Source organism: Hemicordylus capensis, chromosome 7 (genome assembly GCF_027244095.1).
Source record: "Hemicordylus capensis ecotype Gifberg chromosome 7, rHemCap1.1.pri, whole genome shotgun sequence".
NCBI classification, from domain to species: domain Eukaryota; kingdom Metazoa; phylum Chordata; class Lepidosauria; order Squamata; family Cordylidae; genus Hemicordylus; species Hemicordylus capensis.
In genome coordinates, this window is record NC_069663.1 from 25,463,959 (window position 1) to 25,491,470 (window position 27,512).

The 27,512-nt window shown below is 48.4% G+C and overlaps 3 protein-coding genes across 14 annotated transcripts in view; 1 reads left to right on the forward strand and 2 right to left on the reverse strand.

The window, feature by feature from the left end:
* Nucleotides 1–27,512, forward strand: part of LOC128332614 (uncharacterized) — a 48,449-nt gene that overhangs the window by 7,399 nt on the left and 13,538 nt on the right. For 2 of the 11 annotated variants that reach the window (XR_008310701.1, XR_008310705.1), the window contains 2 exons: nucleotides 9,318–9,520; nucleotides 14,767–26,935. Coding sequence is in view for 3 of the 11 variants with exons in the window: in XM_053267114.1 (XP_053123089.1) it covers nucleotides 14,767–14,840; nucleotides 24,622–24,676 (129 nt within the window). In the remaining 8 variants the exon portion in view is untranslated. Of the gene's footprint in view, nucleotides 1–9,317; nucleotides 9,521–14,766; nucleotides 26,936–27,512 lie in introns of those variants that run through there. The other 9 variants (XR_008310700.1, XM_053267112.1, XR_008310706.1 and 6 more) reach the window with 8 other exon arrangements.
* PRSS16 (serine protease 16) lies at nucleotides 222–13,758 on the reverse strand. Its single transcript, XM_053267089.1, has 12 exons — nucleotides 13,471–13,758; nucleotides 10,748–10,938; nucleotides 10,463–10,562; nucleotides 8,974–9,103; nucleotides 7,270–7,393; nucleotides 6,870–6,947; nucleotides 5,472–5,519; nucleotides 4,174–4,446; nucleotides 3,722–3,863; nucleotides 3,194–3,373; nucleotides 1,052–1,197; nucleotides 222–480 (listed from the first exon to the last, which is right to left on the reverse strand). Exons 1-12 carry the CDS (start codon nucleotides 13,535–13,537, stop codon nucleotides 418–420), a joined length of 1,542 nt encoding a protein of 513 aa, XP_053123064.1. The 5' UTR covers nucleotides 13,538–13,758; the 3' UTR covers nucleotides 222–417.
* Nucleotides 26,671–27,512, reverse strand: part of LOC128332608 (homeobox protein otx5) — a 42,681-nt gene continuing 41,839 nt past the window's right edge. For both annotated transcript variants that reach the window (XM_053267096.1, XM_053267095.1), the window contains one exon: nucleotides 26,671–27,317. In XM_053267096.1, the coding sequence (XP_053123071.1) occupies nucleotides 26,694–27,317 (624 nt within the window). In that variant the 3' untranslated portion in view covers nucleotides 26,671–26,693. The remainder of the gene's footprint in view (nucleotides 27,318–27,512) is intronic.

Below are 27,512 nucleotides of genomic sequence, written 5' to 3' on the forward strand. Positions count from 1 at the left end.
CAAGACAGATTAAATGTGAAACTTTTTTCCTGAACTGGAGAGAAAGTGATGGGAAAAGCTTCCCTTTCCAAATTCCCGCAGTTCAGGCTACAGTTAGATAGCACTGAAGCAAGACCAGTGGAAAAAATTGGCAACCTACTGCTATGCCCATTCGCCTTCTACAAGCAGATCTAGCTTCACGGGGGGGGGGGGCACATTATCAGCAAGAAGCTAATCAAACATATTAAATAATCTTCTATTTGGAAAGTTAAAAAACAATAATTAAAAAGGCACAGTCACTGTGGCAGAGATGCCAATTTCTAGGTGATTCAAAAATGTTTTGTAGCAGTCCTTTTGGTAGGATGAATCCAAGCAGGCTTTCTCTCTTGAGAAACTCCCAACAGCATGGGGCAGTGAAGCCCCTTCCCATCTAGCCACTCAGCAGTCTCCATCCATCTTTCTTGCCCGTTTCAACCATATGCCAACCTGGGAGGTGATTCGCTATGGAAGAGAGAAAAGAAAACAAGGCTTAGCCCCAGTTGGCAGAGAATGCTCTACACCATGAGTTCCCAATTTCAAGTCCCCAGATGATGTTGGACTACAACTGCCATAATCCCCAGCCACAAAGGCCAAACACCATTGTGGCTGGGAATTATGGGAAAGGGAGTCCAACAACATCTGGAGACCTAAGGCTGAGAAGCCCTGAAATAACTGCATACAATTGTTCAGCTACAAGCATATGTTTTAAAGGGTTGCTAAAGCATTTCTAGCAATGCTTAATATTCGTCCTGTAATTGCTCCCATTTTGGCATATTTGTGGGGCACGTGCTTATTTATTGAGCTGTGCCCAATAAATAGAAACTCCATATTCAGAGGCAGTATCCCTTTGAATATCAGGTACTGGGACATACAACAGGAAAAGGAGCAAATGCTAGGCGTCCGGGACCAAGCAGTAAACCTGGTATTTCTATGATAAAACTGTAGTTTTCCCACCCTGCAAAAGGTTTCCAGCTGCCTTGTCTCCTGCAACACTCTCCACCCCAAATGGCTGGGGTTCCTGGCCCACTCTCACCTGTCTGGCTTCAACAAGGGGCAGCGGATCAAAGGGCTGAGATGGGCTCATGTTGGCGCAGTGAGCAGTACCGTTGATTAAAATGGCCACTTCGGAGAGAGACTGGTTCTTGAGGACGCTCAGTGCATGCCAGGGGTCGATGTCGCCTGAGGAGAGGAAGTCTCATTATTAGCTAGCAGGCCTTTAAAAGGTAGTTCCCAGTGCCTAGACTCAGTCCTTAAAAAAAATAAAATGAAACCACCAACCCAAAGCCCAGCATGGATTCTTGAATGCATCTTTGCAGTCAACTAGATGGGTTTTGGACACAGCATGAAGCATCACTGTACAAGCAATCTGCATATCCCATACGGAAGTGGTACTTCCCATAACATCTAAAGTCCCTTTCTTAGAGGTTGCTTTTCCTCCGAAGAGAAGCTTCTGGTACACCTGCATTTTCACTGACCATAGACTGCTCTCCTGTCTCCCTTCTGCTTATTCTTTCATATGCCTTGCTACCTTGACTTCGTAATACCAGTCAAGATGTCAGCCTCCCACGATTTCCATATGAAACTGTAGCTGTTTCAGAAATCTATTTCTTCTTCATTTATAACTTGCCTGGAGAGCTGCCAAAAAAATCCTTCAAGACTATATGTAGCCGATGGAAAAGAACTCCAGGATTGTGTATATCTGATGATTGTTTAACAAATGTGGAATGTAATATTCGGTGCACAATTCAATCCTCCGCAGCATAATGAACATAATGCCATCATGTCTATATCAGAATCTGAGGGAGATGGCTAACTGAGCAAAGAGGCCCCTTTTTAAAGTGGTGATTTTCTTTATTGAGCGGGGGGAGAGCAATTGGCCCTATCCAACCCCAGCACAGCATCCCTCCAGTGGCTGTTGCTGGTGTCAACCTTATGTTTCTTTTTGGATTATGAGCCCTTTGGGGACAGGGAGCCATCTTTTTTATTTATATTTCTCTATGTAAACCGCTTTGGGGACTTTTTGTTGTAAAGTGGTATATAAATATTTGCAGGTGGAGGAGGTGGTGGTGGTAGTATACTGAAGCCTTGCCCTTCCCGATGAACATCAGAAGCAAATCTATACAGACACTCAGCTCTGCTTGGTGCAGGATTTGGATTATTGATCCAAAAAAAGCACAGGGGAAAAAACAACAACAACTTCTGGTTCTTTGGTGTACATGATTATTCACAAGTCTAACTCAAAATCCTCCCTTCCTTTTGCCCTTACAAGTAATTCAGTGCAAGCATTTCCCTGAAGTCAGCCCAAAGATCCTGCTACTCCTGACAAGTTTCTTACTGGAAAGCGTGCCACATTAACCATAGCTTCAGAAAACTGATCTCCTTGGCTTTGAATTTGGAATGAAACCCAACTTCATTTTGTCTGTTCTCTGCATGTCAAATGGAACTCTCAAGTGAAAGCCAGCCCTAGACACAAGAAAGATCATTTGCAGACGACCTGGTTTGGAGTGAGGATTTTGTACACAGCTGATCAGCACCCTCACTGTGATCTATTGAAAAGGAACCCACAGAAGGGGGGAAAGAATCAAAGAGTTGTAGAATTGGAAGGGACCTTGGAGGTGTTCCCATCCCATCCCGCCTCGGTTTGAAAAAAGGAGAGCCTCCCACCCCCCACGGCAGACTTATCCACTGTCAAACAGCCCTTACAGTTAGGAAAATTCCTCCGAATGTCTAGCCTGAATCTGCTTCCTTGTAATTTCAACTCATTGGTTCTAGACCTCCTCTCAGAAGCAACAGAGAACAAATCATCTCCTCCTTCTATGCAAGAGCCCTTCAGATATTTGAAGCCCGATCTCTCTCCTTAACCATCTCTTTTCCAGACTAAACATACACAGTGAGAGAAGGGAAGGAACCATACATCCCTCATATAATAATCGAGGAAAGGATACCTCATAGCATATGCAGAGTTCCTTCTTCTCTCTGGTGAGTAACCCCAATGAGCCACTAAATGTCCAGTATCAGAAAACAGGGTTCCCAAGGTAGAGGATCAGTTCTAGGCACGCTTGAAAAGTGGCCCCTCTCTCTGTACTTTAATTAGAAATAGAGTCGGCCCCAAAGAAATGCAATGGACTCTGGTCAGGCCAATTCGACAGGATCCACCCCATCCCTTTCTCCATACCATTCACGAAAAGGACACGACTGGCTTTGGGATGGTCGGCCCCGTAGTATTCGTTGGTGAAAGACACTGCCTCCTGGACGCTGTCCGGGGAGATGTTGAAGACCTGCCAGCAGAGGTCGAGTTGGGGCTTCAGGGTCATAAGGCGGGAGAAGGGGCAGGCGGGCTCCTCACAGGTCTGGTCTAGATCAGGAGGAAGAAGGAATTATAAAAGCAGCGTTGAGGCTGGCCACGTGTGGGGGGGACTAGTGGGGAAATAAGAGAGCCTCCATCCCTTGTTGACAGAAGGGACTGGACAGAGTTGTGATGGGAGAGGAAAGGGTGCATTTCCTAAACATAAGGGCACCCAAGGACGGGGGAGAAGGTGCATCCGATCACTGGAAAGGCTCTTCCTAGTCAGCACAGCATGACGCTTCAGAAGCAGGCAAGCAAAGGCTCTTCTATAAAGCATTATTTTTGGCTCGGTGCAACATGGCACAGGGGTGTGGGCCTGAGGGCTCAGACAGGGTGAAGCGTTCCCTTCTCACGCACAATATCCGAACTCTGTACACGTCTGGAAGTACCACTGCCTCATGCCCACGCCCCACATAGTGATGTTCGTGCTCCGCAGAATCTGTAGGGTCTCATTGTGAGAGTTATGTAGACAAGGTAGACCCATGTTGTTCAAGTACATCTGTAAAAAGAAGACGACGACACACATAAGGCTTAATCTGAACTCTGGTTCAATGACAGAACCTTTTCTCAGCATAGCAACATGAAATGCCATACGTGGGATGGGTGGTGATATATTTTGCACTGGTGTCATTTCTCCCTGTATTATGAGCACAGGAAGCTGCTGCCTACTGAGTCAGGTCACTAGTGCAGCAAGCTCAGTATCGGGCAGCACCGACTGGCAGCAGCTCTCCCATGACAAGAAACCTGCCCCAGCCCTACCTGGACATTTTTACTTCTCTATTATGGCACTGTTGTAATAACCCTCTTACATTGGTGACAGCCATAAGTCTTTGGTAGGGAGAGCCACCACTGTGGTTGGTCATGATACGGCACACGCTTGCCACAGTGCCCCATGACACGCCTTCGTTATTGTACTGCACGATGCCCATGAAGATATCAGCCAGGTTGCTGACCATCTCGACACAGTCGTCCGGCCCCCCCAGGGGCCCACAGGAGCAGAAGTCCTTGGCTAGCTTGGCCTGCTCTCCGGCTTGCATCAAGCTGTCCACCACGAAGAAGGCCTCAGCCACGGCCTCAAGACACTGCAGGGAGAGACACAGGAATGAGGAGGGTCTATTTGCACGGTGCAAACATGAAGTCTGGGCAAAAGGCAGAGAGGACAAGGAATGCTGTGTTTCCTGCCGAGAAAGGACAGCATAGTGGTCAGAGTGCTGATCTCCTGGGTTCTATCCACAATTGTAGCTGTAAAGTGGAGTCTTCGTGGGTTGGGAGATATTGGTTTTTTGGTGGGGCGGGAAGGGGTGCAGAAGTCAGGACTGCTGGATTCTGTCCCTAACTCTGGAAGCAAAGGGAGCTTTAGTGGATTAGAAAGTGTGGGGAAAGCAAGAACTGCTTCAGCCCCCAGACGGCAGGCAGGCAGACTAGTGATCAGCATTATACAGAGCTTTTCAAGTATTCCAAGTACTTTTAATTGTTGTTTAAGAACAGGAAAGATGGGAGCCTGACATATCTGCCTGGAGCGGATTTCACAGGTACGGGGCCATCACTGAGAAGGCCCTGTCTCTGGAATCCACCGACTGTGCCTTAGTTAAAGTGAGGTCAGGGAGGACAGCCCCTGAAACCAATTTAAGGCCCTGCGCAGTTTCACATAGATTCTCTCGGCAATCCTTGCAACCACCCTGGTAGATCAGGGCTACTATTCCCATGTTGTAGATCAAGGGTCTCAGACTGCAGCCCTCCTGCAGATGTTGGCCGACTACAACTCCCATCATCCCTGGCTACTGGCCACTGTGAATGAGGATGATGGGAGTTGTAGTTCAAAAACAGCTGGGAGGCTGTAGTTTGTGACCCCTGTTGTAGATGGACAGGCTGAGGCTGCGAGAAACAAGACTGCCCAAGGCCTCCTAGTGAGTTTGAAGCAGCATCTGAACCAGAGACTCTAGTTCCCATCTCACAGTCTTATGCCCAAGAGGAAACCGAACAGGTATTTGCAAAAGGAGGGCCACCTTGCGAGATCCCAGGAAGCAGCGGTTAGAACATCTGCCTCTGGAAACTCACCACACAGCCCAAGAACCAAACCTGTGACTGCTCGTTATAGAAAACAGACCTCTTTGGAACCACCAACCACTGGATTCGATAGACTTGCAGCAACCACCTAGAGGGACGGGAGCAAAAAGGAGGGAAATAATGAAGCATTCTTAAGCCAACCCAGACCACGGACCCATCTAATCCACCGTTATCAACTCTGACTGGCAGTGACTCTGCAGGGTCTCAGGGCGTGGCCTCTCCCGGCTCTGTTATCATTTCAAGCGGAGATGTTAGGGACTAAACCTAGAACTGTTGCAGAAAACTGCCACATCTGCAGCTTTCAAGGAGGGGTTGAGCCAGAAAAGATGGACAGCAAGAAAGGGCCATTCTCTTTTCAGTGCTTCATTCATTCATTCGATTTCTATACTGCCCTTCCAAAAATGGCTCAGGGCAGTTTACACAAAGAAATAACCAACAAATAAGATGGAACCCTGTCCCCAAAGGGCTCACAATCTAAAAAGAAACATGAGATGCACACCAGCAACAGTCACTGGAAGTACTGTGCTGGGGGTGGATAGGGCCAGTTACTCTCCCCCTGCTAAATAAAGAGAATCACCACATTCAAGGTGCCTCTTTGCCAAGTAAGTCCTGGTCTGATGAATCTCTCACATGTCCCCTGTGACTATTTTTATTTATTTATTCATTCATTCCATTTCTAGACCACCCCATGCAAAGGTTCTGGGCAGTACACAACAAATTTAACACAAAAAACCCAAACACCATTTAAAACAATATAAAAATAATTTTAATACATCTTTTGGCAAAGATGTCCCCAAAGATTGGTTGATCAGGGCGAGGGAAGATGGCTGTTTAGGTGTCCTGGCTTCGGAGACGTTTACCAACTAAAAACAGGGACAGCCCAACGTGGCATTCTTGTGGCTGCCCTATTCCTCCAAGTTTTGTTCCAGGGGTCAAATGCTGGGAAGGCACGGGAGTTTATTTTGCACATCCAAGCCGATCCCACCCCAGCGCCCCATCACCACGGGGGCTGGGTGGGCTCCATAGTAAGCTGGCACCCTTCAGCATCCACAGCTCCCAAGTTATCAAGCTCATGTTGCTTGTTATTAAATGCTGTGCACCGCCTTGTGAAAAGGTTTTGCTTTTTAAAAGCCATATATAAAAATATTCGGTGAACACCACTATTAAATGTGTTAGCTGTGCCCTGAGCACATGACATACAAAACCCCTCGGAGAGATGATCATGTAATCCGTGGAGTATCTCTCAAGTTCATAACCACTTGGAGACAGCTTCCCTTTCCTTACAACGGAAAACGCCAGGCCAGTGTTTTGCCAGACTTTGCTTAAAATCTGCAAGGGTCGTTGAGTGGCCAGGGGAAATTGCTCCAGGGTTGGATTTAGCCCATCAGCCAACAACCCCTGAACCAAGTGATTGCTCCATTTCTCAGCAAGGCCTTACCTCGTTGTAGCCCAAAAAATCCAGCTGGGCTCTGACGGGGGCAGAAGAAGCCACTGCAGCAAAGACCAGATGGGGAAACTGGAAAATAAAACGCAGAAGGAGGAAGATATATTTCCCCTTTGGATCCTTCCATGGTTCCTTCCAACTCGAAAGTTCTGTGATCCGAACTTGGGATCCAGAGGTTAAGCCAGTTCACAGTGACTGCTTGCCTGGCCCCAGATCCCAAAGGCTTCCTTCCGATTTAGTTTTGTTTCCAAGCCAGAAACAAGACCATCTACTGAAGACCATCTTCCAAGCCAGAAGACCATCTCAAGACCATCTGACCCCCAACAACTCCTTGCTACAAGTAGTTTCCCTAGTCACCATATAAAGGGCTCTACAGATGCCCACAGGGCCATACCTTGAGTCTGAACCAAGCAGCCAGAGAACCAGGATAGGAACCTCCAAAGCAAATCCAAGTGGTGTTGGACTTCAAGGCGTACTTCTGAGTCACAAAGCGGTGGAAGGAAACGAGATCGGCCAAACTGCAAGGGAAGGAGGCAAAGAAAAGGGAGGTGGAAAACTGCCACTCTGGATCATGACTATGGATCATTTGTCCCTTGTGAAGAATTCATCTGTTATTAGCTTAGGAACATAGGAAGCTGCCAGATACTCAGTATTTGACCACAGGTCCGTCTAGCTCAGTATTGTCTGCACAGACTGGCAGCGGCTTCTCCAAGATTGCAGGCAGGAATCTCTCCCAGCCCTGTCTTGGAGATGCTGCCAAGGAGGGAACTTGGAACCTTCTGCTCTTCCCAGAGCAGCTCCATCCCATGAGGAGGATGGTGCTCACACTTTGAGTCTCCCATTCATATGCAACCATGGCGGACCGTGCTTAGCTACAAGGACAAGTCATGCTTGCTACCACAAGACTATTACTAGGCTCATGTAATAACACTGGAGTTTGGTTACAAGAGATGGCCTCTATGTGCACAGAGATGGTTGAGCTGTAACTGGTGAAACGTTTGTTTACTTGGACTTTGTCCACAGGCAGTAGTTTTAACCAAGCTTAAGGGTTTGGGCAACATCCCGAACTGTACAGCGAAAAGAGTCCCACAGGCAAAGATCTTGTCCAATCACCGTAAAGCAGAAGGAATTCTACAGGCAAAGGCTTTGGCCAATCAGTGTAAAGGAAAAGCTGGGCTAGGACTGGCCTCGACATTCCAGCGAGTGGAGCATTGCAAAACAAGAATCCTTCCCTCCTTTCAACAGTAAATTCGCTGATCCTACTGAATGAAATGTACATATGATCCAACCGCTTCTCAGGAAAGCTATACATAGGTTTGGGGCAGGAAGGGATAGCTGGACCCTGTTATACCTAGGGCTGGTTCACACAACTGCCCAAAACACAAGTAAGATGGGAACCAGAGGTTCGTGGGCAGTGCTTGCGTCCTCTGAACCCACCAACCTCCAGTTCCCATGCTGCCCGAAATTCTCAATCCAGCTTCAAATGTCGGTGACAAGTTGGGCAGAGACTCTCAGGTGGGCATCAGGAACCTGCGTGGGACCTGGTCTTGGGAGGCAGAACTGTGGACTTCATGCTTTCACTGGGGACCTAAAGGTGTACAAATGCCTTGTCCTGGCTCTGTTCACACCACCTACTGCAAGAGAGAAAATTCATCAGGGTGATTAGGAGGCCCAAGGTTCAGCTTCCTAGAAATCAGCTTGCTGCTTTAAAAAAGAGCCAGTTTTTAGTTGTAGTGGTGAATACGACAAATATGAATATGGCGAATATTTATATACCACTTTCCTCGAAGACTTTCACAAAATTCATGAAGCTGGGCTTCAAAGTGCCTAGGCAATACCTGATGAGATCCCAGAGATCTAAATCAGACTTCCAGGGGTCAGGGGGTGAAGGTTCAGTGCCACCCCATGACTGAGAATAAGTTATGCGAAATAGGCCAAAATTTGTATAATTTATGCAGAAAGGGCTACCCTACACCCCAAATACTAGGAGATAGTTTAGCATTCTGCATAAACAGCTGTGTACACTCCCCGCCACCCCACGCATACTGCAATAGCTTCTTCCCAGGAGAGACACGTTTCAGCCAAGGTGCCAACTCACGCTTGCTGGCTGGACAGGAACTGGAGGTTGTGGTCTTCCAGGCCATCAGGGTTGAGGCTGGCCCCATAGAAACGATGTTCCAAGGCTACCACCAGGGCGCCATACTTCCGGGCCATCTCCACGTAATGCCCTGAAATCAGAACACCAAGCAGAGGCAGGTCTGTCAATCATAAGCAAGCCACAGAGAGAATCCAACCACAGGACTTCCAGAAAGGAAGGCAGAGAAGAGATTTCCTGGCTTAGCTGTCCCAGGCCCAGATTGCGCCACCACACACCAGACTTGTGATGCAAGCAGATGCCTCTCACTTCCCATTCAACTCATACAAACATTTTTCTTTATGCAGGACTTCCCCCCAAAAGAGGAGACGGAGCCAGGGGTTTTTCAAACTGCAGATCAGGCAGCTGAACTTGAAGACAAATCTGGTGAACATCTGAAAAATAACCTCAGGCAACACATGCAGTGACAGCAGTGAGTACGGATCAGTTGAGAGACAAGCCCCATTGAGATGTTTTGTTCAACACTCGTACAAGGGAACAGTGTGCACAGGTAGAGTTATTCCCAAATTATGCTGAACACAGGTGCAGCATACACTTCCTATCTGTACACATTTATTTATAATATTTCTGCACCGCCTGATATGTACATCTCCAATGCATATGTACAATGCATTTGAGCAGCCTGTACCCAGGTGCACTTTTAGAACAAACGCAGGCAGAGTCACTCAAGCATATAGCTGTGTACAGACATCTGAACACAGGTAGTAGGTGAAGAGTTCTGAAGACAAAATTGTAAGAAGATATATGGAGAATTCTTCCAGTTCAGCCCGAGGGACCATTTAGTCAGCTGGGGCACAGAAGCATGCTTGCGAACTCTCGTGAGTGAAGGTCACATCTAGGAATGTGCATGAATTGTAGTTTGAGCATAGTTTGTTAGCAGGGACTGGGAGCTTTAAGAAAGATTACCTGCTCTCGGCCTGCCCATGTGGCACCAGCAGGCGCATGCATGGACGCCATCAGTGTGCTGGCGCTGTGCAGGGATTCTTGGGATGCGCAGTGCCCTAGCAAGAAGCTGCATGGGACGGCGGCAAGCAGGTAAAGACCTGCTCTCCTTTATCTTGCAACTCCTGGCCCTCGCTTCAGAACTGTGCTTGAACGGCAGCTCGAACCACCTTTTGTACATTTCCCTAGTCTCTTTCTGTGGAGATGGGACCAGGACCCTTTGAGGGACCCTGTATTGCTCCCATTCTCAGTACCCCTGGCCCAGCTTATTTCCCAAAATGGGGTTATTGGGGAGAAAGAGGACCAGTGCTCTGCCCCACCCAAGCTGAACAGGCCTTCACTGTGCTTTACTTCACTCATTCCAGGGCAGAGCTTTGGGCGTTGGGAAAAAGCTTGAATGCCACGCCCCAGCTCAAATAAACTCCCCCAAACCCATCGCTCTTCTTGATCTCCACAACCCAGATGTTCATTCCCAGCCAGCTGCACCTACCTGACTGGACAGCGTACTCCGACAAGGCACCTTCGCCCCCAATGTAGAGGAAGACGGGCCCACTGGGGCGTTGCCAATAATCCTCGTTGATCCAAAATCGCTGTGGATTGTAGGGAGGAAAGGAAGAGAAAGTGAGGCATGGCAGAGGCCGCCGAGCTGAAGGGATCCCCAAGCCTGGATCCCCAGATGATCTTGGACTACAACCACCATCCACGAGACCAGAGGTCCATCCAAGCCAGCATCCCAGCATCCCAGAGATCCCCTTGCTCTGCCACCATCTCTTACCTGATTGAACGTTCGCCTTTCCTGCCGGTCAAAGTGGTCCAGGGGTTGAAGGATGGTGCCCTCCTTGGGAGGCGTCCACACCATTTTGGTCGGCCCCTGCGCCAACAGCCGTAAGCGATAATAGACCTCTTTCGCGGCACGTTCCTCCCACTGCTGCAGGACACGTTGGCGGAACAGCCAGAAATTTCTTCCTGGGGAAAGGCAGCACAAAGAGACGAGTGGAAGCCGGTGCAGCTTCACACACCATCCAGATCTGCTTAGGCCACTGAACTGGCAGCAAAGTGGGAGATCTCTCTCTCTCATGCAAGCCTTGCCTCAGATGCAAGAATACATGCACGAGATTTGCTTCTGCAACAGCCATCACCTCTCAGCCTGGATAAGGCAAAAATGCAGAAAGCCAACAGCTAGCTGTGCTATCCCAGAAGGAAAAGTTACAAATGGGGACATTTATTTATCATACTGTAATCAACAAACTGTATGTTGTCCCCGCCGCCACCTCCAAGGAACTCAAGGTCAAAACAGGGTTTATTCCATATTGTCTCATAGTTTTAGTTTATCACCCAAGTGGTAGCATATAGTGTAAACAGCCAACAGTCTGAATTGTGAATGGGAAATCCTCCACTCACGTCTCACCGCTGCCGTATACTTAAGCTAATCACTTTCTCAACCACAGCTGTTCCCGTCTGCAATATAGGGCTAATAATAATAATGACCTATACTACAAATGACTCTGAAAGAAAGCACTAGATAGGTTCTATATTACCATCAAATCGTTCATAAGAGCTGGAAACTATGCAAGGAGGGACACAGAAACCAAGAGTAATGCCTGTTCTCTGCAACTGAATCCCCACTTGCCAATGGTCTTGTCCTCCAATCCTGTTCATTTCTTGGTTTTTCTGTAAACTGAAGGCTAGAGTGATATGCTAGGGAGGAGTGAGATTGCCCATTATTCAAGCTGGAGACCGATTATATTACCTGAAAGCCATCTGAAAGAGGGAGAGCTGTTCATGGGGTGTATAATCTCCCCACTTTTGCCTCTGGCAAGCAGGTTCATCAAACTTTTGCATTGTTTTGCAAACCAAGACAAAAGTGGGACACAAAAGTACAGACACACCACTGGAGGAAGCAATACCTCTCTGAAATCATTATTAACTCTGAAATTATTGTCTGTCTCCAGCCCCATCCAAGGGTGCAAGAAAAGGTTACGGTTGCATTTGGGGAACTTACATTGCCAGACAAAGCCAAAAAATGGATTGTGCTTCGCTGGTTTTCCATTACGCAGAACCGCTGCGTCTTGGCCTCTTGCTTCCAAAAAGCGACATTCAGCAAAATATGAGAACCAAACTCAAACACACCATGCCCATTTCCTGTTAGCAACGCATGCAAAGGGTCTCTGCCTCATTAGCAGGATTGCATTAACCACAAGGCTCAACAGAATGGGACTCAGACGCTGCATCCCCTGCTGGAGACGATCTGACACGCCCATTTGCAAAAAGTATTCCATTCCCATTCTTGCTCCCCCTAACCTCCAATTTAAGATTCCCGAAGGTCACCATTTGTAGTGGTGGTGGTAAGAAGTTGACTGACCTTTATGAAAAGGGTAAAAGGGATATCTAACTCAGTGTACTGCAGAAAAGACCCAGCCCTATTCTAGGGCTCAAACACACCTAGAGGTTTTGCAATCTACCCTGCTCTTTCATCCTTGATGTCTGGAGGTTTTGCAATCTACCCTGCTCTTTCATCCTCGATCCCCTGCCATAATTACCCACGAGAACCAAATAGAGCCTCCACATACAGGAACAGTCTACCCTTAATACCTGTTGCTTAGTACAGAGTAGGAGAGGAGTGTTGCCTGCATGCCCTGCTTGTGGGCTTCCCCAAGGCATCTGTGTGACTACCAAAAGAGGATGCAGGGCTAAAGAACCCTTTGGGTGTTCTGGAGCTGGAGGATGGGGTGATAGTTGGCAAGCAACCGTTGCAGAGACTGGGTTACCTAGGCAGCTACTTTCTAGCGAGCCATACCCATCTCGCTCAGCATTGCCAACTCAAATGGGCAGCAGCCCTCCAGGGCTTCATGCAGCTATTTCCCAGCCCTACCTGGAGATGCTGCCAGCCAGGGACTGAGCTGGGACCTACTGCAGGCAAAGCAGATGCTTAGCCACAGGGTCCTTGCAGGGCAGTGTTCCCTGTAAGAGGAATCCCCAGATGTTGTTGACTACAGCTCCCATCATCCGCAGCCCAAGGTCCTTGCAGCAGGGAATGCTGGGAGAGCACAGCTGGTCTTGTGGTAGCCAGCATGACTTGTCCCCTTAGCTAAGCAGGGTCCGCCCTGGTTGCATATGAAAGGAAGACTAGATGTGTGAGCACTGTGAGATATTCCCCTTAAGGGTTGGAGGGAGCCGCTCTGGGAAGAGCATCTAGGCTCCAAGTTCCCTCCCTGGCTGCATCTCCAAGAGAGGGCTGAGAGAGATTCTTGCCTGCCACCTTGGAGAAGCCGCTGCCAGCCTGTGAAGACAATACTGGGCTAGATGGACCGATGGTCCGACTCAGTATATGGCAGCTTCCTACGTTCCTCTTGCAGGGAACACTGTTGGGAGTGGGGCGAGAGAGAACCATCCCCTTCAGGGGCTTTCTAGCCCGCTTGCCCCAGCCGCTCTCTTTTACAGAGACCGAGGCAAAGAAGACCCAGGATCTTCGGCTAACGAAAGGAAAGGCGGACTCACCTGCCTGCACCGAAGCCAGCATCACCATGAACCCAAGGAGGCCCGCAGAGAGCCGGAAAGAGCCCATCTCCCTCTTCTCCTGGGCCAACGGAGCAAGCAACCAAGGCAGTCAGGCAGAAGAGGCGAGTGGCTCGCCGCCGCCTCGCAGGAAAGCGAAAGAAAAAGCAAAAAACGCCGCCCCGCTTCTTGGAAGCTCCCTTTGCAGTGCTCTCTCACATGACCAGACCTCCCCACCCTCCTACCCCGTGACTCGGACCCTCCTGTGCCTTTGAGCTGGGCCCTGAGGCCAGATAACCCAGGAGGGGCTCCGCCCAGGTTCAAAAGTCGCGCGTTGCTCTCCTGTCCTGTGTCTCCGTCTTCTCGCAGGGTTGCCAGCAACTCTTGGCTGTAGCCTTTTTGCTGCTCCTGTGTGCCTTGAGCAGCAGCCTGATCCCCCCCCCCCCCCAAGATAGAAGCTCGTCCCTCTGCCTAGCAGGGAAAGGCTCGCCTGCTAGATGTCTCAATGCAAGGCTGCTGAAGGGGGCACAGGAGGAGCGGTGCGGGCAGAAAAGCCGGCCCAAGAAACTTTATTGTGTTTCTTTTTAGATTGTGAGTGAGCCCCTTGAGGACCGGGGTCCATCTTATATGTTTATTATTTCTCTGTGTAAACCGCCCTGAGCCATTTTTGGAAGGAAGGGCGGTAGAGTTAACTGGAGGCCCCGGGTCTGCCTGCTGCGGGGACTCTTTTTCTCACCTCTTCCAGGAAAACTTTGGCTTCACACCTAAATGCAACCCCAAGCCGCCTTTCCTAGATGGTGAGCCCTTCGGGTCCGTTTTCTATTTATTTATTTATATCTATCTATTTATTTATATCTCTGTGAACCACTTTGGGAACCACCTTGGTTGAAAAGCGAGATATAAATATCCTTCCTGGAGGGATCTGGTTGGCCACTGCTGGTGGGGGCAGGGGGTGGGATGCTGGGATCAGGTGGGTCTTCAGTCTGCTCCAGCAGGGCCATTCTTATGTTTTCCAGTTTTTTAAAATTTATTTATTTATTTATTTTACATTTTATATCCCGCTCTTCCTCTTCCAAGGAGCCCAGAGCGGTCTCCTGCCTCCTTAAGTTTTCTCCTCACAACAACCTTGCGAAGTAGGTTAGGCTGAGAGAGAGAGAAGTGACTGGCCCAGAGTCACCCAGCAAGTCTCAGGGCTGAATGGGGATTGGAACTCGGGTCTCCCCGGTCCTAAGTCCGGCACTCTAACCACTACACCTATGTGTCTATGTGTTAACCGTTGTGTTCTCATTTTTCCTGCAGGAAGCAAAACTAAGCAGAAGACCAGTCGTGGATGATTACAGGAAACCCCTGGTGTTGGAAAGAAGGCCGCCCAGGTAGGGATTAAGGTGAAGGGAAACGCGGCAACATAAACAGTACGCCGACAATTGTTAGTCTCACCAGAAGGTGGCACCCCAGCCATGCCCAAAGCTTGTCCTCTGTCTTTTCTCTCTCTCATCCTCTGTCAAGATTATAGGGGTGGTGCCCATATTCCTATGTGCTCTCCCCCTGTTAACTGATCAAAGAGAGCTCTGCCATGGACATACCTGCCTCTGCACTCAGGCAGCCACCTGTTCAGGCCTGGTCTGCAACCTGCAGGACTCAGCATCAATCTCTCAAGGGGAAGACAGAAAGCAATTCTGGGGATTTGAATGGCTTGATATTGGAGGAAATGTCTCCAGGAATCGTTTCAGTCCGAGCTGGCAAACCTCTAGAGTTGCCATGCCCCCAGAAATTCCAGGTTTCACCCCAATTTTAAGCATCTCACCCAGATTGCTTAGCCCTCCCAGATTTGCCCGGATTTCAGCTTGCTTTCTTTTCTTTTTTTTTAAGCTCTAGCCCTTGTAGAAGCGGAGTTATGGAGCAAAACGTGCCGTCACTCTTCTGCTCAAAAACCATGTTCAAGCCAATTTACATAATATGCAAATGAGGCCCCAGAGGTGGGGTGGGGTACAAGGCGCCTCCAAGCATAACTGCCCTCTACTGTTACAGCATGAAAGAGGGAGCTCTGAAGAAACTCCTCTCCACCCTCAGCTGCTGCTCCCAACGCATAGGAGCTCGCTAAGCAACTTCTGTGCAAAAAACGCGATCGGGGAAAATGTGCAAAACAGCCGCCAAGCTAAGCTGTCGATCACACTTTCCAATCCCGGTTTTTAAAAAGTAGGTTTTAAAAATCTGCTTCCTCCGCCTACCGCCCCCACCCGTGTCCAGGAATTCTGTCTCACTACTGCGGCAACTCTAGCTGTGACATAGGTGTGTGCATCCTCCAACCCCCCCCCAGGGGGGGGATGCTCCTTTCTCCTTCAAATGGTTTAATTCAAATGCAAATATAATTGGTTAGATCCAAGCGCAAATATAATTGTTTGGTTGATGAAGACTGGTACGGCATTAATTTATTAACAAACTAGTTTATTTCTAAATTAATAATAACCCCTGCTAACTGGGCAAAGAGGCACCTTTTTACATGGTTATTCTCTTTTATTTAGCAGGGGGAGAGTAACTGGCCATATCCACCCCCAGCACAGCACCCCTCCAGTGACAGTTGCTGGTGTCTATCTTGTGTTCCTTTTTAGATTGTGAGCCCTTTGGGGACCAGGATCCATCTTATTTATTTATTTGTTATTTCTCTGTGTAAACCACCCTGAGCCATTTTTGGAAGGGCGGTATAGAAATTGAATTTAATAATAATAATAATAATAATAATAATAATAATTATTATTATTATAATTAACTGGGTGACAGGTGCAGCCTGGAAGTCGGGGTGCTCTGTCCTCCTGCTGTTAGGCCCGCCTCAGGCCTTCGCTCCCCTTACTCTGCTTATCCAGTTCATTAGAAAAATTTAAACCAAGCTTAACCTTGTTTCCCCTCATCCGCTCCCCTGCTTGCCCCCCCACCTCCATCCTCCTCCTCCTCCTCCGACCTCTTCTCCTGCGCCAAGAGGGACAGACGCTCCCTCGCTGGCTGCTGCTGCTGCTGGCGCCTTCCTCCTGGCTTCACCTTCGCAAGGTCTCTTCTGCGGGCGTCTTCTCCGCCCATCTGTCTCTGGGGGATCAGGGCAGATTAACATCCAATCTGCCTGTCTACTTTTCTGCTTTAAAACCTGCTGACAGGTTTGCAGATTACATTTTCTGGACACCCCCTCCCCACCCCGTCTTCCTTCCACTCCATCCTGCCAGCAACAAGTTGGAGCCACCTTCCTTCTTTTCCGCCACATCCTCCCCACGCAAGGGGACCAAATAAAACACACACATACTCTCTCTCACTCTGTAGGCAATGTGTTTCTGAGCATGTACAGGTGGCCTTTCTTTTTGTGAAGAAATCAGGCTTGCGTTTTGTTTTGTTTTGTTTTAAGTGGACAAGGTGCCACTTGACTTGACCAGCCACCTTAAGTGGCGCAGCAGGGAAATGCTTGACTAACAAGCAGAAGGTTGCCGGTTCGAATCCCTGCTGGTATGTTTCCCAGACTGTGTCCTGTATTCCTGTGTCCTGTATGCCAAAGAAAACCACAGGAGTCGAAATCAACTTGATGGCACACTTTACCTTTAGGAGCCAGTGTGGTGTAGTGGTTAGAGTGCTGGACTAGGGAAGACCCGAGTTCAAATCCCCATTCAGCCATGATACTAGCTGGGTGACTCTTGGTCAGTCACGTATCTCTCAGCGTAACCTACTTCACAGGGTGTTGAAACTTAAGTATGTAGTACACCGCTCTGGGCTCCTTGGAGGAAGAGCGGGATATGTTAACCGCCCAAAGATGAAAGTTTGGGCCGTATATAAATATGTTGAATATGTTGAATGAATAAATAAATAAATAATATAAAATGTGAATAATAATATAATATTGTGGATGTTTTACATATTCCCCCCTCCCCGGATCCTTCCAGATAACTGGCGAGGATGATAATATTCTAGAGAGTTGCCAGTCCACATTTCCACAGTAGGAAAAATGTTCCTCAGACTGCTCTTAAAGGCGGTGGAACAGGGCCAGTTTCAAAGAAACCCTAGCCTAGATTTGTTGGACTACAACTCCCATCATCCCCCAAGACCACTGTGGCTGCGATGATGGAGGTTGTAGTACACCATCCAGATACCCAAGTTATCTGTCCTGGCCCATGCATACTGTAATGCTTGTGACTCAGACTAAGAACCAGTATGTTCCATGAGCAAATGTACTGGGGGAAGCTGTTCTGGGGGATTTCAGAGCAGCCGCCATTTTGCATCTTGTAAAATTTGCACATAGAGTTGCCAAGCCTGGCTGAAGTTATTCCTGGAGCTTTCCAAACCTTCCCCCAATATCGTTCACCATCTCAAGCCACTAAAATGTCCAAGACTGCTTTGAATAGTCTCCCAGCGTCTGATGCTGAGAGTTGTCAATCCTGGGATCTCCAGGAAGTGGTGTCAGTGGTGTCTGGAGATGGCATGGCATGGTATGGTATGGTGGAAAACATTGGAAAAATAGATATTTTAGAAAATAATCTCCAGAAATAGCTTCTGTCTGCATTGTCAACCCTCAGTTGCCAGTTCCTGGAGATTCCAGGCCATTCTGGGGTGGAGAGGGGGCACAACTCTGTCTACACAGTGTTCAAGTAATGTTCCTGTGGTCACAATCCCCAACTGTTCATGCAGCCAGCAGAGATATTCAGTGAGCCCCCACAGCTCTCTGTGGTCAAATAATCAGAATAGCTTGAGAATGCCTTTGTGTGTGGGCAAAATGCACCCTTGTGTAATTAGTATTAATTGAAGGGGTTTGGTAAGGTGGGGCAGGATCAATTCCTTTAGCTATTACATCTGCCCTGGATCAACATTTCAAAATCCTTTAGGGCCATAATGCCAAGAGTGCACTTTCTGGAAACGTGAAATGTGGTGGGGGTTGGGAGGAGGACAAGAACGAATCAGTTTCCAGAAGGGCTTATGGGCTCGTGACGGGGAAGAGATGCCACTCCACCAGTGATTTCAAAATGGCAGCCGTTTCCACCCACATTAAGCCCAGCAGTGAGGTCTTTCCACTGGGTTATTAGACAGAATAAAAGATAATATACCTTTGCTTTTGGTTAGTAAGTGGAGTTGTTCTTACCTTCTGGACTGTTTGTCCTGCTGTTTTTGTGGGGGCTCCCACATTGGTGCCACTTTTAGGGTTGCTAGCTTTTGTGTCTGGCTCTGCTCTCCTCCGCATTTAACTAACAGCAGGCTGGCACACAGACCGACATGTAGCCAGGTAGGCGTTTCCCATCACTATATGTTAGGAAGTATAGGGCTAAGGAGGGGGTTCCGGAGGACCCTGGGGAGCTGTGCAGAAGAGAATGTGGGTAGCTGTCGTTTGATATACAGAGGACAAAAGTCTCTCTTCTCACCTGTTTCCTGCTCTGAGCAAACGGATTACAATGTATGAGATTTTGCATTTTTCTCCCTTTGCAATGCTTCACTGTGATATCTCCATGCAAGACAGGGGTATAGCCACAGTACACCATGCAGTTGCAAATTCAGAAGTGCAGAAGGTGGCGCTCTCCATGATAGTCTCCATGGCCATGCCCGCCCCAACAGAGGAGAGCTGGTCTGGTGGTAGCAAGCATTATTTGTATGAAGTGATTGTAATGTATGAAGTGGTTTTGAGACATGACAGAGTAAGCATCAGATATTCACAGACAGAATGGTAATATACTCTTGTATTTTAAAAGTTCTGGCTGCCCCCTTTCCTTATGTGTCAATTAACATCCGAAGTGGCAAATCACAGGAGAGCATGTAAAGGTAATGTGTGCCGTCAAGTCAATTTCGACTCCTGGCGACTACAGAGCCCTGTAGTTGTCTTTGCTAGAATACAGGAGGGGTTTCCCATTGCCTCCTCCCGTGCAGTCGGAGAGGATGCCTTTCAGCATCTTCCTAGATTGCTGCTGCCCGATAAGAATACCAGTGGGGATTCAAATCGGCAACCTTCTGCTTGCTAAGCAAGCATTTCCCCGCTGCGCCACTTAAGGAAAGTCCCCATCTTGGGATTTCTAGCTTCTGCACCCTTCTCATAGGTACCACTTCAGATGTCAACTTTGCTCATTTGAGCATTTTGTCACCACTCCATTGCAGTTCCATCCTCACTGGCCTTAGACTGAGCTTCTTGGGGCAGAAACCTATCGTTTGGGGTGTGATGTTGCTTTGTAACACTGACGGACCTATACAGAGAATGAGCAACAGTTATAATAACTGATACGCAGCGCCTTTCACACGGTTCACGCATTAGCCACGAGTGATGAGGGGTCTGGGAAGACCATGCAGGTGTGAACCAACCCTCAATTAGAACGGTGCCCTGAGCTAAAGGTGTGTGTTTCCCCCCCAAAATCCATGTTAACTATGCCTGTGAACATGACCTTTCCAGATGCCTCAGTCCAACGTTGCTCAAGGAGCATCTGGGGACTGAAGTGGAGGAGAGCTGGTCTTGTGGTAGCAAGCATGATTGGTCCCCTTAGCTAAGCAGGGTCCACCCTGGTTGCATATGAATGGGAGACTTGATGTGTGAGCACTGTCAGATATTCCCCTCAAGGGATGGAGCCGCTCTGGGAAGAGCAGAAGGTTCCAAGTTTCCTCCCTGGCAGCATCTCCAAGAGAGGGCTGAGAGAGAGATTCCTACCTGCAACCTCAGAGAAGCCGCTGCCAGTCTGTGAAGACAATACCGAGCAAGATAGACCAACAGGGTCTGACTCAGTATGTGGCAGCTTCCTGTGTTCTTATGTTCCTAAGTGGCACCCAGCCTGCCCACCTCCTCTCTGCACATGGGCCCAGTTCTCTTTAATTAAAGGAGGTTACCCAGGGGGATTCAGCTGGCAGCACCACTATGGGCAGCTGTCACTGGGCATTGAAGAACCAATTTGTCATCCTTAGCAGGTTCCCTAATCCTTTCTAATTCAGTTACCAATCTGCGCAGTGGGCAGCGCGGCCTTAAGAGGATTGGGGTATTTGCTAAATTAGATAAGTAAAAATAACAAATGGCGGGCAGTGGTGTGGGTGTGTGTATATTGGGGTCGGCTGCTGAGGCCAGGGGACAGCCAGCCTGTCTTGGAAGCCAGGACACTGCATCAAAGGCAGGGCAACGCACACACTTTGGGCCTCAAATCGTTGCCAGATAATATTTGACAGACAATATTTTCTAAGAGGACTGAAAGCAGTGCAAGAGAAATTTCACTTCCCAGGATGCACCTACATAGGCTAGAGGGAGAGATGCTTTCACAGAAAGCTGGAGGTGATTTGAAATGGTTGCTCAGGGGATCAGCACTCACCCTGCTTTTGCCTTTGGTCAAACAGGTTTAGCAGGCTTCTGTCAGGCTTAAAAAACCTTTTCGACCAGAAGTGGCAATGACACAATAGGAGCATGACACCAATAGAACCATATACTCTAGGGGAAGCACTTTGCAGCCTACGGATGAAGAGGGCTGCAATGAGTGAAAATGAGCAGGTAGTAGACAAGATTTACCCTGACACAGGTACATAGGAAGCTGCTGTATACTGAGTCAGAACCCTATCTTGCCGGTTGTTGGAGTAAAATATGGGTGCCAACCACTGATGCTGCCGTGACGATAGAATAAATAAATAGTCAGGGGGTCAAGAAACATTGGCTCAGTTCACCAGCCAGACAAAAGTTTTTACTCATCAGATGGTTCCTTGAGCTATGCTGGCATATTACTTGTCAGGATTTCCCTCCCCCACCCAACCCCACTTGTCAGGTATCATTTTTCACTCATTACAGACTAGCAGACTAGTGGATTTCCTGAGCCTTGATCATCATCATAAACACCATCATAATAAGGATGATCAGCGGGACAGAAAATAACCAGAAGCATGCTAATGGAATTGCAACAGCTGATGGTGAGGGTGTCAGAGCACAATTATTGTGCATGCCTCCTCTGCCTCCCCCCCCCAAGTTGCCAATGTTTTATACCATCCCTGCTCTTGTGCCTTCAACAGCGGCATGATTTGCAGACATTAGCAGAAGATTATGCTTAAGTCCATTCTGTGAAAAGCTTTGCCTTTCTGCCAATCAAGCGGCTGTTAAAGGCACAGAAGCAAACCAGAAATTGTTTGTTCTGGTCAGCTGGCAACCCAGCTCTCTTCCCTCTCCTCCCTTGCTTCTCCCACCATTCTGAACCCGAGCACAGAAGCCAGTTCGGGGTCTGGATTCCTCCAAACTCTGAAGCTGATCTTCAGTCCCAGCCCACAGATCAGAGGAATTCCAGGGCCACTATTAACACAAGGAATATTACTCATTACTCTAATTTTTGCAAAATCAGTTGTTTTAATCAGCAGCTGGAAACAACAACAACAAAAAAAGCACACAGAGCCGTTGTTTCTTTTCAGCTATGTTTTTGTTTGGTTTTTTTACATTTTTACATTTTTTTTAAACCACCAACAATTTTTGTAACTGTACGGACTAAGACAATAATAAATAGAGAGAACCATCAAAAATAACTTGCGTGGAATTTTCTCATCTACAGCAAAAGAATGTATTTTTCTTTTTAAAAAACTATTTGCAACTAAGAAATCTAAACTAAGAAATCTCTAATAGCATTTACAAAATAGACCTTCTTCTTTAAAATTTAAAAGCCAGCTCTTTAATGCACAGGGGGAGAAAACCATATTCTTTAAAAAATTTCCTCAAACTCTTTGTTTTAATGCTTCCATCTTGAGAAAACGGTTATTCAAATGAAACCACGAGTACAAGTTAGATTACAAGTTAGATTTCATCTCCCAATCTCATGCCTCTCCCCTAAATAAAATGTAGCCTATTTCATTTTGTACACAATATAAGGTTTAGCTTCGGTGCCATTCAAAACAAATGCACAAGGATCAACATTCACTGAGGTAACCAGCCAAAAAAAAAAAAAAAGGTATTTGCATGAATCCAAAAAGGGGAAGAAATTGAATAATCTTCCAGCCTGGATTGTATTACATGGTCAAACCTTGTATGTAAGTCAGCAATACACAAACATGGCCAGTATATGATTACCAACTGACCAGAAAAGGAAAAAAAACAGCTGGTGTGGTCTGCTCCTGTGCTTTCAACTGCAGCTTTCTCTGGAAAAAATCAGCAAATGAAGCTTTTTACAGTCTAAAAACAAACATAATGTATTAATGTTGGAGCTCAAGCCATTGTTAAAATCACAGCTACAGATATGGACTGAAAAGTTGGCAACCCAAACTTGAAAGGGGGCTAATCCACCGCAGAACACTGATGCTTCACCTCTGGTTTTTCATTAGTGCAAATTGCTACCTGACAGCTGTGTACACCCCAACAGATTGATTTTAAAAAATAAAATAAAAAATAGAGGAGTATGAACAATATATATATGGAGCAGGACATTTGGATTTGAAAAATAAATGCATGCAGGGCCAAACTATTTTTGTAGAACACTAAAATGGTACTTTCCCCCCCTCATCCACTAATTATTACGAGGCAGAATTGACTGGGAAGAGTGTCTGTGCAAACCCCATTGAAATTAATAGCTTAGAAATTCAGGGAACTTCGCAGAGTATTGGACCCAAGATTCAGATCTGCCTGCCTTTCCCTCTGCTACTTTTGGTGGCACTCAGAAGATGCTACTTCCTGTTCACACACACACACACACGGAGATAACTTTGCCCAAATCTATCTAGCTCAGTACCGTCTACACTGATTGCCCTCCAAGGTTACAGGCAGGAGTCTCAAAGCTCTACCTGGAGATGCCAGGGAATGCACCTGGGACCTTCGGCATGCAGATGCTTCCCCACTGAGCCATGGCCCCAAGATATTCCCAGGGGGATACCTTACAGAGCAAGCATGCAGTCACCCATCCAAATGTAAACCAGGGCAGACCCTGCTGAGCAAAGGGGACAATTCAAGCTCACCCCCACAAGACCAGATCTGCTCCCACCACCAACCAGAGTCCCCTGGACTTGCTACTGGTCAGCGCGAGCTGCTTGTCCCTCACCACCTCCCTTGCTCATCTTCCTTGACTTCTTCTTTGGCTCAGCAAGAAGGACCAGCTCTCTGTGCTGTCACTTGCGCCCTTGCTTGCCATCTCTCTCGTTCTGGGCCCAGCAGGGTGGCAGTGCGGCAGCAGAAGCTGTTACTGCCTCTCTTGCTGCTGCCCCTCACTGCCCCCAACACCAACTGATGGTGGCGGCAAAAAGGACGAGGAGGCAAGCAGAGGGGGTGGGAGAGAAATTGGGCAGTGATGGTCACGAGGAGCCACAGCAGCAGCCATCACTGGCCCTGGGGATGGGCAGCGAAAGGAAGCAAGCTCCAGCCTGCCACCCCAGCATGGGAGTGTGTATGAGGCAGGCCCATAAGGAGCTGGAATCAGTCATGGATATTAGAAGCTCCTTCTGCAGACCTGACCAGCAGCCCAGGGAGGAATCCCTTCACATGAGCAAACAGGGGTGGGTCCTCACCTGTGGACTTTGCACCAGAGGTTGTGCATGCCTTTAAATGGCATAGGAGTATATCCCGCCCCCCACCCGCTCCTCCCAAGGAGTTAGAACATAAGAAGAACCCTCCTGGATGTGGCTCCAGGCCTATTTAGTCCAGTTCTCCTCGGTTTAGAGGAGAGAGTTGTTTAAGTTGCCTCTCTTAGTGGTGGACAAGGGCATCCTGGGGAGGGAAGGGGAGGCATTTCCAAGCTTTGCCCTGCAACCGAGAAGACTAGAAACTTAAGCGGAGGGTCTCAGAGCATAGTAAGACAAACCATGATCAAGTGGCAAAGCATACGGAGGCTGAACTTCAGCAGGGACCCATACCACTCACATATAAGAAGTTTTTCTACTAGTTGGTAGAATTGCATGATTAAAGAAATCTCAGTCATTGACTCAAACGAGCTTTAACAGGTTAAATTGATGAAATAATCCATTGAATTTGCATGTGAGTAAAATAAATATCCCAAAGCAAAAAATAAAATAAAATTATGTGGTAGCAGGCCTCATGTTGGAAGAGGCATTCTCCCTATGCGTGAGAGAGCCTCTTCTGGGATGGCCCTTGTCAGCTGCAATTCTTATAAGCACATATATTTAAAACAGTATATGTTTTGTCAGTTTGCTGCTAAGTTAATCACGGCACTTTTGCAATCCAAGCAAAAGCATTTTAAAACTTTTTCTAATGCATTACAGGTTCCTGCCCTGGTTTGAACACCATTTGGAGTATGATACCCCAGCAAAGGTGTAATGTCGCAGTCTGTTTGATGTGGAGAAAGTGGGTAGAATTTTTCTCTTCCTATGTCGTCTCACTAGAATTCAGGGGGTCCCGAATGAAACTGACCAGCAGTCGATTCGGGAGAGTCAAAAGGAAGGACTGACTCTGTCACACAGAGGAGGGAAGTGAAAAGGAAGGGGGCTTCTTCACGCAACACCTCATTAATATATGGAAGGGGTGCCCAGGCTTGGACCTCCTAATGTTGTTGGACTACAACTCCCATAATCCCCAGCCACAATGGCCAGCCATTGACCCTGGGAATGATGGGAGTTGTAGTCCAACATCGGGGCGGTGGGGAGCCTGGGAACCCCTGTATGATGCAAAGCTGGAGATGGATTTTTACAGGGATTCTCAATGTTGGGTCCCCAGAGGTTATTGGACTTTGGTCCCCAGTGGCCTTTGGTTGGGGGTTATGGGAGTTGAAGTCCAAACAGCATCTGGGGACCCAACGTTGAGAATCCCTGGATTAGAACACAAGTGGCCAACCCCTGAGGCTCTCTGGCTGTTCCGGGACTACATCTCCCATCATCCTCAGCTGCAATTTATGGTGGCTGCAGATTGTGGGAGGAGTTGTTCAGCAACAACCACAACCCTCCCTGCTTCTAACCTGCTGGCCTCAGCGCCTTCTCGAGGCTGGATGTCGCTTAGGAGCCTGGCTTGCTGTTCACTTCTAGCTGGGCCGCATTCTGCACTGAGGGAGAGCTGAAGCCCATTCCCATGCAAGCCAAGATGTAGGCAAGGAGCTCTTTAACCCCTTCCGAGCTCTGCCTTGGGGGCACCTCCGGTGGTGGCTGCCCAGTGCCTGCGTCTTGGCTTCTGCATGGGAGGTAGCAACTGTTAGGGAAGGACTCTTGCAGGATATTTGATGCGCTTCGGAGCTTGGGGAGGAGGGCTTGCATGCCCCTTGTCTGCTCAGGTGCCACGGTGCACTACCGTGAATGCGTTGGGGGTGAGATCATTGGGATCAGGGGCTATTCTAATAAGCCTGCGGGGGACCAACGTGGTAGCCTATCCCTAGCTTCGATTGCTCCTCTCTAGGCCAGGGATTCTCATATTCTCAAAATAAGCCCGAAGAAGAAGAAGAAGGAAAGCTTCCTAAGTGTCCATAAACCAACATGCCACATGCTGCTAGCCCTGGGAGGACGAGCAGATCAGTGGAAAGATGAGAAAGAGCAGGAGAGAATACAGCAGGCTTGAAGGGGTGGAGGTGGGGGCTGTCGTGGGACAACCCTGCCTCCCGACACAAGCATTCAAGGTAAGAAAGACACAGGGATGATGGAAACGGATTGTGCATTGATCCCTGCTGCTATCTCTGCAAAGCTGGTTTTTTTGTTTTGTGAGGAAGAGGGAGAAGGAGAAAGGAAGCAACGTGGCTTTTTGAGTCACAACACTGCGGAAAGCTTCATCGGCTCTGTGCTCTGGCTGTAGGACTTTGTCATCTCTTGTGTGCCTGAAAAAGCTGAAGAACGTGCCGGGTGAGAATTCCAATCTTCTGGCCTGACGGGTTGGACATTGCTGGTAGTCAAAAGGTGTCCTGGGGCTCAGGTCTTCCAGGACAAAGATTTAGAACTTCAGCCCAGTAGATGGGAGGGTAGCTGAGCTTTCGGACACGGAGTCCAGGCCAAGAATGTGAAGGAGTTACATGTCCGAGGCCTGAGCATAAGAAGCGAAGGCTGTACATGAGTTCCTGTCTTCTACATGGATCTGCCTCCTTGACCTGTCACCGGATGAGGGCTTCCAAAACCGGCACAAAACAACAAAGCAGTGCCAAAGTCTTTGCATGTTGGTCAGGGAAAGAAAGCTCTTCAGGCTCCTGAAGAGGGCAGCCACCTGGCAGCAAAGACTTCTCTTTTGCAAACAGTCAAGGAAATCAAGAGGGGACAGGAGAAGCGGTGGGACGCAAGCCAAGGGTGGACAGAGAAAGTTGTCCCAAGAAGCTATGCGAGGAAAGGAGGGGCTTCTTAAAAAGGGACGTGGCCTATGTTGCCTTTCACAAGACCTGGAATTTCCAAGAGCTCTGGTCTTTGTAATCCAAGCAGTCGGTCGCATTGAAGTTGAGCTTCCAAGAGGCCGCCTGGTCCTTGTAGTCTAGGCAATCCACCGAGCCAAAGCCCAGCCCGGCTGTGGCATAACCCTGGCTGGAGAGAGATGCTGGGGACTGGCTCAGGTGACTGCCCATGGTTGGGGTCGCGATGGGGCTCAGGGCAGCTCCAGGTGCAGACAGCTGCGGGTGCATTGGTGACAGGTAGGAGCTGCAGTCAAGGCCGCTGAAATAGGAGGTAGATCCAGCGTAGGTCTGGGTGTAGCCAGGGGCCTGGGTGTAGGTCATGGGGTAGGCTGTGGACCTTTGCATGCAGGGTGTGGTGGAGGAGGAGAGGGGGTCTGGGATGGGTGAGATGGAGGCTGGGCTCCAGATGGAGACGGTGGCACTGGCACTCGAGCTAGGCGTCACCGAAGTGCCGGTTGGTGGAGGGCTGTACTGCCCATTGGTGCTGGTCTCCGAGCTGGTCTCCCGGGCAGGAGAAGTTTTCTTCTTTGCCGGGCGTGCCTTGGCCTGGCCACTGCTCTGCTGCTGCTGCTGGCGGCATTTGGCTCTGCGGTTCTTGAACCAAACCTGCAAGAAGGGAGGAGAGAATAAGTGGTGGGTGAAGACCTGGGTGGAACCAAAAGCAAGGACCAGGTTTTCCCTGGGGAGCCGTTTGAAGGGAACACTGGGGAAAATGGGTTCACTAGATCAGGGGATAAGCCTGTCTCATGGTAGTCAAGTTGTTCAGGACCGCTGGAAAGGATCCATATAAACCTATTTCCT

Excerpts from the sequence above, each read along its gene's own strand:
- PRSS16 (XM_053267089.1), bottom strand. The coding sequence starts at position 13,537 with ATGGGCTCTTTCCGGCTCTCTGCGGGCCTCCTTGGGTTCATGGTGATG. Across the intron at positions 4,447-5,471 it reads TGGTTGGTGGTTCCAAAGAG|TGTCTTGAGGCCGTGGCTGA; the intron begins GTCTGTTTTCTA and ends CTCTCCCTGCAG. Across the intron at positions 3,864-4,173 it reads GACTTATGGCTGTCACCAAT|ATGTACTTGAACAACATGGG; the intron begins GTAAGAGGGTTA and ends TTCTTTTTACAG.